We start from the raw sequence: 11,734 nt of genomic DNA on the forward strand, positions 1-11,734 counted from the left end.
ACCTGGGTCTGTGCAGCACTACTAACACGACACAATGCAAGGCTCTCCAAAACACAAGAGTTAGCCAGGCTTGAACAGAGTGCAGTCAACCCTTTGTGTATTATCATAATTCCTTATACTCATATTCCATCACATTACTGGGGCACTAGAACCCACAAACACAGCGGGGTGATCTACTGATCCCTCTAACACCTCTTCCAGCAGCAACCTTAGCTTTCCCAGGTCTAATCCTCTGTTTTGCTCTTCTGATGCCTCCTGAAGGGCTAACTGTCGTCATCAGCCCTTTACCCAGAGGTGTCCAGTGCCAGTTCTGGTAGTCTTCAAGGTCCGTTTAAAGCCACAGCACCCGAAGAGCTGGCCCGGCTCATTAAGCGTGGAGTTGAAATAAAATCATGCAGATGCAGGGCCCTTCCTGTACAAGGGCTACCAGTTGCACAGAGGAGTCCATCACTGGTCCGCTAAGGGTCTCGTCCCACAGGGGGACCGGCTCTGGGTGGTGGGAGGTCTGTCTGCTGCTCAAGAGAGAGATGAAAAGCTTTTCTGACCCTTATGCGATTTGTCTTTTTATTTTGAACCTTATAGGACATTCTCTTACATCCTGGAATGCATCTGAGTGTTCTTGGGACTTATTTCATTGCAGCATCATCTTTTTTATAAAAGGATGAGTAAAATTATAAGACCTGAATTAGGTCTTAGTAGTGCGTTGTACAATTTTAACAAACGTTCAGCATTTTTATTATTTAACCGAACACAGTGTGCCTGTCTTTTGATAAACTCGCCTCATATTTTTGCGATGTCAATGACATTACCCCGCAAAAGCACGGAAAAACAAAGTACAAAATTCACTTGATTTGATCTTAAAATAGTTTTTACTTTGGAAACATCAGTTAATATAACGGACACAGACAGACTTCGTGGATAGTCAAAGAATATGTTTAATAAAAATAATTAAACTTCCATTTCCTCTATAGAACTTCATAGAAAGTAATTCAATAAATTACAAATGACTTTAAGACGCTTTTTTTTCCTCCACTACAGAAAGCATTATTTGACTACACAGACCACAACTTGCAAATATTGCAACTGTCCAAAAGAAAACAACTTAAAATGACTTTCAAGGTTTTATCAAGCTGAAAACAAAAGATACAAATACAAGGCAAGGATAGCTATTTTCTTCTTCAGCAACTACTTTACATAAATGATCTCCTTTGTCCCCTTTCATGTCTTAGTGTACATACTTTTTGCAACACCTGCATACAGTCTATTTGCATATTGGTTGGCTGAAATTTAGGGTACACATAGATGACCTTTTCTGAGGCAGGGGGTGTCCATTAACACAACCTGGTCCCAGCAAGTTCATATCCCCATAAATTGCAGCAGCGTAATAGGACAGGGCAACGAAGTCCAAGACATAATTAAAATGAGACTAAACTGCTTAACTAGAAAATGTGTCAAATACCTGAAGACAAAAACACAGTGGAGGTTGAGTGCAAGTGGAGATGTTTGGTGGAGGACTCTAATCTTTATTCTAGATGGAAATAACATTTGAATGCAAGTGACCGACTCTACAGTCAAGTGCTGGGTGCTTATGGATACAAATGAAAGTTGCTGACCAAATTCTCACCAAAATACTGAAAATGCACCCTGGACACCAGTGTTAGGACTAGGTAGGTCGTAAAGGGGGGGAGGAGATGAAAAATATGGCAAGCCACTGACTGCACTGAACGCAAACAGATTTACTGGCACCCTAATGATTTTAACGAGCTCAGATTGAACGGTAACCTTCCTTTGCACTCGTTCACTAGAGTGAACAGCAAGACCTGTAGTTAGGAAATGTGTTTTTTTAGCTGACAACTGTCACCAGAGTGTCATGTTCAATTAGCAGGAGAAACGATAATTGTGTAGAAAAAAATCAGTATTCAGCTGCTGTTCCAGCAGTATTCTGTATTCCTTATTTTAACCATATATAAGTAGGTTAATCTCTTTTAGTCTATGCCAAAACATGACCAGAATAGACTAGTAATACTGTCATTGGAGAAAGCTTCCCAAACTAGGCTCAGGGAAAACTTTACTAAACATTCTCCCCACAATTAAAATGTTCAGTAATCAGTTGATCTAATTTTTGGCAACTCCTTCATTAAGGTAACTGAGCAACTGTAATGCCTAAACTGGCAATACTTGCAGTAATACCAAAAGTATGTATTTTGTGGTTGAATTATAAATTAAAATGGCAGAGGGTTATCCACATTTAGACGAGACTCAAATCAGACCCCTTAGCCATAAAACTTCAAGAAATATTGTTGTAGGTGACCTATTCTACTGAATTACAACTGCAATAGACTGCACCTAAAAATTCAAGGTGGTCATAAACTGGGGTATTCCAAAATGGCAACAGCTTGAAACTGTCCCCCAGCAATGAGATTTTGGGGATCCCCTACTGTAGAGCATACTGTAATGAGAGCTGTGGATGAAAATTACAATGCAACTCTTTCAAGCAGAGTCTTCTCCACCATTTGTCCTCTAACAAGAGCACAGATTCTGTGTACAACCTGCTTTTTAGAGGAGCGCTTGTTAATAGCTCATACAAATGGATTTCACAGGTCTGAAAAGCGTCACTCCATCATGGCCCTCCTACAGGGGTCAGTACATATACAGTGTCCCACCATATTTATTCAAATGCCCCCATCTCTAGTTTAGATACCTCCATGCCAGCAATCTCCCTCTCAGCCCATTGCGTGACTGTGCACTAGCTCTGCAGAGCCTAGTTCCCAGACACCTGCTTCATTCCGATTGGCGCCGTGCTGCACTGAGGCGCTTGACACACATCTCAGTCAAGGCAGCTCATTGTTACTCGTTCTCACTTGGCAGGGCGCAGACACGGCCCTGCACAGTTTCAGGAAGTGCACAGCCCCCCCTGGGGGGGGTCTCTATAGGCCAGCACGTGCAGGTGTGCACAACACACACACACTCCACGCTACGTTACGTCACAAAAAAGAGCAAAGCAAAGCAAAACGTGCTCCGAAGCTGGAAGGCCTGCGGAAATACTTCTGTCACGGTTTGATCAAATGTCAAAATTAAATCATTCATCCCACTAGCAACACAAGGACTCAATGGCTCCAGTCTGGGGGGGAAAAAAACGAGGCCAAGAAGTCTGGTACACAAAAGTTAACAATTAACAAAAGCTCATCAAGCTTCTACTCTGCAAAGACCACACTGATTCAGTTAACAGTTTTAGTAGTGTTGCAAGATAACTGGGAATAGAACACAGATTTAGCCTGTATAGTATTTGGCAACAGTTCATTAGGAATTTCCTATACATACTGCATTGCTTTCCATCTGTGCCTCTGCCGCCGTTCATAAAAAAAGTACTAAACTTACCCAAACGGCTCACACTATGCCTAAATCCTGATCCTTAGCACAACACCACTTAAAACAGCAGAGTGGTCTTCATAAAATTGCAAACTATAAAATTTCATCGCTTTTCATTATTTATAGCTTTATCATGGTGTTACAACAGCCTCCCTCAATACACCGATACTTGCTTTTGCGTGAGAGCTGACGTCAGCAACTGAGTGCAACAAAACAATTCATTTCATATCGTAACGCTTTAGTTGCTCAGAACACCAGGGATCCGTTTGTAAGGACTGAACAGAGAGCGAGGCGTCTGGTACGCAGTTCCCGGCGACCAAGACTCTGTTCCTTTACAAACCACACACTCACAGTTACATCTGATCCCTCCTCTACCGTCTACAGAGCCCGGCACAGGAAGCCGGAGAAGCCTGAACGACAATGCCGACAGAAGTGTGGCTCTCTCTCACAGACTTTTCTTCTGAGCCTTGGGTGGGGGGGGGAGGGGGGGGGAGAAAAGCCAGAAAGAACAAAACAAAAACACACAAAACCAAATCGGGGAAATGAAAGAGCACAACACCACCAGAACCCGGTGAGTCAACGTAGTCACAACAGTCAGCTAGGCGAGAACAACACTGTGCAGGACACTCGAGTCTTTTATTTCTGAACTGCTAACAACGAAGTAAACTGCTGTAAACTCGACACCAGAACTCAGCTGAGGTAACAGCCACTCTCGTTGGCTGACTGGGAAAGGTTTTCGTTTCCCCTCTTTGTTATTTTAAATTAATATTCTTCCGAACACACAGTTGTACCTGAAGTTGATTTTTTTCCTCTTCCCATCAGCAGTGCACTACAACTCAAGATAGCGTTTCTAAAACTTTTTTTTTCTTTTTAAGCCCGGCTCCCGTTCCCACGCGGATTATCATTCGGCACGGTTCCGACTCGCTCCGCTGTCTGGTTTCCACTAGCACTCAGTGGTGTGGTTCTGGACTTGCACCAGCACAGAGCAAACAGGTATATCGGTGTTTATCCACAGAAAACAGGTGCCTTCTAGCACAAGGCCTCTGTGACTGACCTGTGCAAGAGCACATAAGAACCTAAAGTGCAGTTAAGACAACCCATTGCTAAAAGAAAACAATTATATACATTATATATATATACACACACACACGTAGATAGGCGTGTGATGTATACAGCGATAGCCAAAAGGCCTATATACTGTTAATCTGTCACCTTTATTCCTTCCCTAATATCACACAAAGCACTTTCTAGACGGAGAACCAGCACAGCAGGAGTCAGACCGCACAAAGACATGCCTGGAGCACCAAAGCAAACCACACTGAAGGGAGCAACAGCTTCTTTAGGATCTGCAGAAAAATGGCAAAGAACATGTAGAATCTACAGCTTCTGTGACATTCATTAGCTGCCCGAGTTATTGCTGAGTTTTCCAAAGTTTGATCTGTAAATTATAAGTGTCAAGGAGGCTGTAAAACTATTTACAAATTAAATCAAAATATGTATAAAGTCCTGTGTTTTTTATCCCCACTCCAAATATATTAAATGTACAGCTCGCCTCGAGCATTAATTTTCTCTTTTTTTAATAAAATTAAACCCCAACAAAATTATAATAATGCCTTTTTTTTATCTGTTGCAATTGTACACCATTGTGTTATACAAGTTCATGTATTTCAGAAATCTAATAAAGGTTTACATGCAAATTGTCTTTCAAAACAATATTGTACCTTTGAACAAACACTGAAATTTCATTTCAGTTCTAGATAGGGATCTTTTCTTTTTTCATTTTTTTCTTTTTTTTTTTAAATGACACAACACTTTCTTCCGTTTTTGATATTTACAAAGAAAAAAAAACACAACGTAAGTGCAGGGTTATCTATATATAAATATATATATTTATATCGAGACTACACGGGGCTCAGTCTTCGTTGCTGGAGTCCGAGTCCTCCGACGACGAGGAGGAGCCTTCGGACTCGGACGACGAAGACCCGGCCTTCTCCGAGCCCTCCTCGGCACTGTTCTCCTTCTGCTCGCCGGGCTCCTGGCCCTTGGCCGGCGTGCTCCCGCCGGCCCCCCGCGGGGTCTCCCCTGAGGCGGCGGCGGCGGCGGCCGGGCGGGCACTCCCGCTCTGTTGCTGCGCGTCGAACACGCCGGACTGAGACAACGCGGAAATGGGAAGATTAAGGCCTGGAGTGAGAAGCATCCCTGGATACAGCATACTGGAGAGTAACAAGGGGTTAAGAGCTAACGGGTGGTTAGAGGAAGCAGCCGCAGCAGCCACAGCTGAAGCACTTAGGGGCGCGGTGGCGCCTGAGGTCGAAGGGTCACTCGGGCACTGGTCAGCGCCTTGACCTTCTGTCCTTTCGCCTTTCGTGTCTGTAGGCACGGGCGTCTTAGAAGCCGAGGAGGAAGAGTCGCCGCTGCCGCCGTTTCCCTTTTTCGTGCCGTCCTCCGAGACCCCAGCTCCTTCCTGGGGCTTGCCCAACAGGCCGCCCATACCCAGCAAGTTCGGCAGGCCGGCCATGCCCGAGAGCATCATGGGAAACATGGCGGCGAGGTTGTTGGCGTCCCCTGCGGCGGCCAGTCCCCCTGGCAGCCCCATGAGACCGGCAGTGAGATGCAGGGACTGCAGGCTCTGAAGGTTCTGCTGGAGGGCCTGCAGACTGGACAGGTCCATCCCCGAAAGCAGGCCGTTGGACAGCAGGGGGTTGATGGAAAGGGTCGCGGCGCTGGCGTTCGCTGCTGCCGCCGCCGCCTTGGCCATCTCACTCTTGGGCCGTCGCCCTCTCCGGCTCACTTCCTCACGCACGATCGGTCCCGTCAGGATCCGGTCAAACATGCTCTCTGGAAGGAAGCCCTGATCAGGGAGAAAAAAAAACCCAGAAGAAACGGGGCTTACGAACTGGATCACAGAAACAGACCAAAAAAGATTCTAATATCGACACCCAACGCCAATAAACCAAATGTAAAATTGCTGTTCACCTTTATAAAACCCACAGGAACGAGCCTGGGGAAAAAGAACAGAGGAGTGACTCACCGACCGCTTCACCACATCGGCCCACTCCGGGGGCACGCCATACTCCGGGTTCTCCTTCAAGAACCGGCACAGGTCCTTCAGAGGAGGGGCAAAGGCGCCGCCCACCTGTGGGGAAGACCACGAGCTCTCGTCAGGGCTTCCCAAAGAAGGGCTCTGTGCAGAACAGAGGCACAGCTCCACTCTCGCAGCTCACCCTTTTTAATGTGAGGGGGGAAAAAAAGGCTGCAAGGTTTTAAACACAAATGTAAATAAGCTTCCCTGTAAAGAGCCAACCGTTGGTGGTTTACACACAACTTCAACTCGCAGCCCTCTACTGAAAGGGCCTCATTTGCCAGTATGTATCTTATTTACTTTCCCTCTTTGTTGAAGCTCAACAGCTTTTCAGGGTGAAATTGAGCTCTTCTTGTTCCCTGGCTAGCTTGTCAACAGTGAAGAAGAGTTAATGGGCAGACAGGCTCCTCTGCAGATGGTGCTGTCTGGCGGAGTGAGGGCGCTCTGTACCTTTCTGGCGTTCCTCCTGTTGATGATCTGCACCCTCTCCTCGCCGGTCAGGCTGTTGATGTCGATTTTATTGGGGTTGCGACACCGATGCCTCTTCTGCCTCGGCCTGCCGTCCTGAAACGTCATCTTGTTCAGACCCTGGAGAGGCGGAGAGAAAGGACGTTTTCATTTAACAGCATACGGCACCAAAATATTAACGAACAATGCCAGCGGGGCATGCCGCCACAGCGCTGGGCCCGTTGCGGGGGAAGAGAAAGGACTGGGGGTGGCGATGGAGACTCACGGGGATGAACGCTCCCACGTCAGCCACGTATCCAGGGTGCTCCTTCAGCCACTGCTCCAGGTCCTTCTTCTTGGGGGCGTCGTCGCCAGCTAGCCGAGTCCCATCCTTCAGGTTAATGACAGGCACCCTGCTCTCCGTGTCCACCGGTGCCTGGCTAGGCCCGTACCCCAGCCCAGGGACCACAGCAGGACTGGCCTGAGCGCTGCCCCCGACTCCCGGACCGACCTACGGGCCGGACACACAATCATTTCAGACTGAAAGTCCTGCCCGAGGTGGAAGATAAGCTAGCGACCACGTAGAGGCACCGATATTTACGATTACAGCACAAGCAGCTGAATAACGTAGCGCGCAACTTCATTTTTTTCCATAATCATAATTTAAACCAGGCTCTTCAAAATGCATTTTTTAAAACACATTTTAAAGGTAACTTCCGACTCGGAGAAACTGGTTCGTGAAACGTCCTGACTCCCTTTGGCCATGTTTGCACAATTTCCCATGATACTGGCCATGGTTACTTTCTGTAGACACAACTCTGACGAACGACCTTGAAGAGCCCGGTTCTGGTACAGCAGAGCATGTTACTCCCCAGCTTCAACACCTGAACCGATAAAAAAAAAAACCCCAAGCGCAGATGTTAAAGAGGGGGAGGAGAAGGCCAAGAGCGAGTGTGTGCGAGTGTGCAGGGGGAGGCTGGCATTCTTAACACGTTCCTTCATTCTGGCACATTTACGAGCAGCTGCCGAGACACAGCTTCCTGTCATTGTGGGCTGCCAGGCTTTCTCCCTGCAGCTGGCTGGCTGCCCCGAGCTCCTGGAACGGGAGTGCGGCACTGGTGATGGGTAGGAGTGGGTGGGGAGGGAGGGAGCACTTTGTTCTTACATGGTCAGGAGTGGATCTGTTCTTGTTCAGGAAGAGGAGGTCCATGCCTTCCACATTCTTCCGCCTGCCGCGTCTCTTCTTCACCACGGGCTGGCCGTCCAGGGCCCCGTTGGCACGCACCGGGCCCGCGGCCCCTGGGGAAACGGAGCACGCCGTCAGCACCCGAGACCGCAATCCTCGCGTGCGGGTGACATTCTCTTACAAACCAGGTCCCCCCCCCCCACCCCCCAAAAAAAACACATGACCACCAAACCCCTCCCTCCCCATCTATCAGTTCGCGCTATCTCCATTTAGTACATTAACATCTGCAGAAGAAAAACCAGTTGGCCCAGATGCAAAAACAAGTTTCAGCATCTGCCGTCTTCATGGGTAGCTGGTTTTGTATTGTTGACAAGGCTGGATCTGTACGGAACGCTTTGGCAAAGTCTGGCACTGGTAACCCATCAGCCTCGTGCCTCGTTAACCCCCCCGACCCCAACCTGACGTACCGGCGGCAGTGGGCAAGGGTTTGGTGAAGTCGGCCAGGCTGGTGTCGGAGGCACTTTGCAGCTCCCGGAGCCGGGCCAGGTACTGCTGCTGCCCCAGCGGCCCGTCTTCGCCCTCCAGGGGCCTCTTCTGAGGGAGGCCCTGCTTCTGGAAAGTCAGCTTCAAGCTACCTTCCTGCTGCAGTAAGAGGAAAGGTCAGAGGTGGGGCCTTCAGACACCCCGCAGGGCAGCTCAGCGCTGTGAGCAGCAGGCAGGCTGAAGGAGTGGCTGTCAGAGCACTGGGGCTGTGCCTGCGCTGGGAGGCCATGTCTGTGCTCGTGCAGTCAGGTGCACACCTTGCAGTGCTGTGTGTGTGTGTATGTGTGTGTGTGAGAGAGAACATCATGTGCAACTCTACATGTGCTTATGGAAGCGCAGGCACGCCAGTGATCTTGAAGTAACTGCTTCAAATCTGCCTGCTTTTTTTCCCTGCTCCCTCTTGAAATTTCTTTCATCAAAGAGAGGCATTTCCTGAAAACAACAAGTTTAACTGCATCAAAACAATGAAAACTGCAAAACAGACAGGGCGATAGGCTTTTGTTCTTAGTGCATTCGGTCCTTCCTACCAGGAGCCCCATCTTAACAGAACAAGCCCAGGCAATTTGCTCTCCTTTCATTCATGTACTAGTTCCGATGTTTGAAAAAAAAAAACTATTTTACAAGGATTTTCTCTTAACTAGCGCTAGAATAAAAGACAAGCCCTGTCAGAGCTGTGTGGAGCCACCGGGGGTGGCGGGTGGGAGTAGTGAGAAAAGCAGAGCTCTCAAATTCCATCCCTACTGGGAGATGCAAGTCTAGAAAACAAAGGGGATACAGGATGCTGGTCATATTCACCCTGAAGCCAAAACTGACAGGGCTGAACTCAACTGCCTGAAGTCATTCCCTTCTCCACAGTTTCACAGTATTTTAGAGTCAATTTCACTGAGGGGAAAGAAAGGCAAGAAACTTAAACCACGGTCATCATGAAAGCTCCTACTCCCGGCACAGCGGAGAGACAGCTCTTTAAACAGGACGTCTCGAGTCCTTCCCTTTAAGTCAGTGCACCAGCAGCGGAGAACCGCTGGGGAACTATGAGCACCTGTGTTGGCGTGAAGGGAATGAAGAGCCAGGCATGTGTGTGTATCTGTGGGAGGGCTGGAGCAATGCTGGTGAACCATACTGCCACACTTCGGACTTGCTCTGCAGATTTCATCACGTGATGGTCAATACTGATAAACCCCACTTGCAAAAAGTTAACCTGTGTTAACAGCCTCAATTGTAATCTTAAGACTAGGAGCCTTTTTAATCAACAGTGGGCAAGAATTCCATGAAGAGTCATTACTTATTAGCAGTGTTTTGGGAACCTAAATATTTGGTTCTTGTAGTAAATGTGTAAGTCTATCCATAAAAATACTTAGAGACACCTTATATGAAAATGACAAAGGAAGCTCCATCTGCTGGTGTCTGGGCTTTGTTTTGCAATCATAAGCGAAGCCATGCCTTTTGTCAGTCTACAGAAAGCAGGCACTCTCCACACAGCCTGGTGGTTTCAGAAACCAGTAAAGAGATCACACCAAAAAAAAAAAAGACCAGGAAGCACCTTTAAACCAGCCAAGACTTGGGAGATAAGAGAAAGAAAATCCATAATATGCCAATTCAAAAATAATCATTCGCATAGCTTTCCCAGAAGCTGGTATAAGGATGTTACTGCTCATAGCATTACTGCCCTGGAAGCCCATGTAGATCCACAGTGTACCCAATACAGGCAGAAGAAGAGAAAAAAATGCCGTAGGCAGCCATTTGCAGGGAAATAAAAAACATGCTGTACACCGCAATTTGCATTCAGGTCCTAGAGGGAATAAAAAATAAACATACGTCATTGATTTTCACTGTAAACTCCTTTTCTCGTACATGCTTCTTCACCTTTGACATCTGAGGCGACTGTGCGGGGTCCTCTCGGGGGCCGGGCGGGCCCCCCTGGTCGCTGGGGCTGTCCAGGAGCTTGGTGGTGTAAAAGGAGGACACGGCACTGCCCTCGTAGCCCCTCCGCGCCGCGGGCCACGCCCCCTTCAGCACTGCCTGGCAGATGCTGTCCAGCCGGTTGATCATGACCCGGTCCTGCCAACGAGAAGGACAAGCTCAGACCCCGCCGCCAGGCCAGCGCGCAGGAGGAGGTGGGAAAGCGGCCCCCGCCCACGAGGATGATCTTGGGAACAGTTACAAACAAGAGGGGGCCATTAGGGCAGGTGATTAGCTTGCCGATTCAAGGATCTCATCCAGCTGTCTGCAAAGCTGAAGCCAATGCGGCCCCGACTCTTTTCATAAAGTTTGTTTTAAAAGCAGTTCTGCAGAGGTACACCTTGTGCCCTCTGCTTTGTGCTTCTCTGTTTCTGAGCGTTTATAATCAAGGATTTTAAAAACTTGTTGGGATTTTGAGAATAGTGGCTGCTGTGCATCGAGATTTTTAGCCTGATTTCTTTGAAGGTTTAGATTTTCGATGAGCAAATAAAACTTATGCTTATGCTGTGAACCTTCCTAAACATGAGCACTTGAAATGTTTTTTTTTTTAAGTTTGAAAACTTGCACTGGCCGTTTTATATCCAATAGCACAGTGTCGACTCGCTAAAAGTTCTGATAACTTGGCCACTCAACTGAACAACCGTTTTATACCAAAAGGATATAAAATGATTTGAAGCAGCTTTTGTGACAAGATGTTAAACCATTTTAATACAGAATACCAACAACAGTAACTAAGTGGCAGGTATCACTTCAATAAGTTTCATATACTTCGGTAACACTGAAAAAGTGTTTATCGCTAACAGAATTCTGAGCTATCTTATACAAATGAACTCTAAATTACTGTCAAGTCAGTATTATCTTCTGCAAAACAAAAATATTTAAAGGTTGGACAAACTGCACATCAGAGGCCACAACAGCCTGGAGAGGCTGCCGGAGCCGAGATCTTACCTTTGGCCAGTAGGAGGCAGCCAGCATGTACCCGCCCTGAAAGGCATGGGAGGAGCTGTGCAGGCCGTTATCGGTGAGGAAGCTGTCTTGTGTCTCGTCCTGGGTGGTGCTGAGAGACGCCACGCTATCTTCGTCAAAACCCTTGATCTTCGCTGCCTCCGCAACTGCAAGGAATCCCACATCATCAGCTACTGGATTCA

At 47.5% G+C, this 11,734-nt stretch overlaps 1 protein-coding gene across 14 annotated transcripts in view; it reads right to left on the minus strand.

The window, feature by feature from the left end:
- Positions 1-4,970: 4,970 nt before the first annotated feature.
- The window catches only part of chd9 (chromodomain helicase DNA binding protein 9), a 59,713-nt gene continuing 52,949 nt past the window's right edge, over positions 4,971-11,734 (minus strand). For 7 of the 14 annotated variants that reach the window (XM_088614041.1, XM_088614039.1, XM_088614048.1 and 4 more), the window contains 8 exons: positions 11,535-11,698; positions 10,443-10,685; positions 8,552-8,726; positions 8,064-8,197; positions 7,185-7,409; positions 6,902-7,039; positions 6,401-6,505; positions 4,971-6,220 (listed from right to left, as the gene is read on the minus strand). In XM_088614041.1, coding sequence (XP_088470167.1) covers positions 5,282-6,220; positions 6,401-6,505; positions 6,902-7,039; positions 7,185-7,409; positions 8,064-8,197; positions 8,552-8,726; positions 10,443-10,685; positions 11,535-11,698 — 2,123 coding nt within the window. In that variant the 3' untranslated portion in view covers positions 4,971-5,281. The remainder of the gene's footprint in view (positions 6,221-6,400; positions 6,506-6,901; positions 7,040-7,184; positions 7,410-8,063; positions 8,198-8,551; positions 8,727-10,442; positions 10,686-11,534; positions 11,699-11,734) is intronic. The other 7 variants (XM_088614043.1, XM_088614052.1, XM_088614047.1 and 4 more) reach the window with 5 other exon arrangements.

The sequence above is a fragment of the Lepisosteus platostomus genome, chromosome 20, assembly GCF_059453375.1.
Source record: "Lepisosteus platostomus isolate fLepPlt1 chromosome 20, fLepPlt1.hap1, whole genome shotgun sequence".
NCBI lineage: Eukaryota > Metazoa > Chordata > Actinopteri > Semionotiformes > Lepisosteidae > Lepisosteus > Lepisosteus platostomus.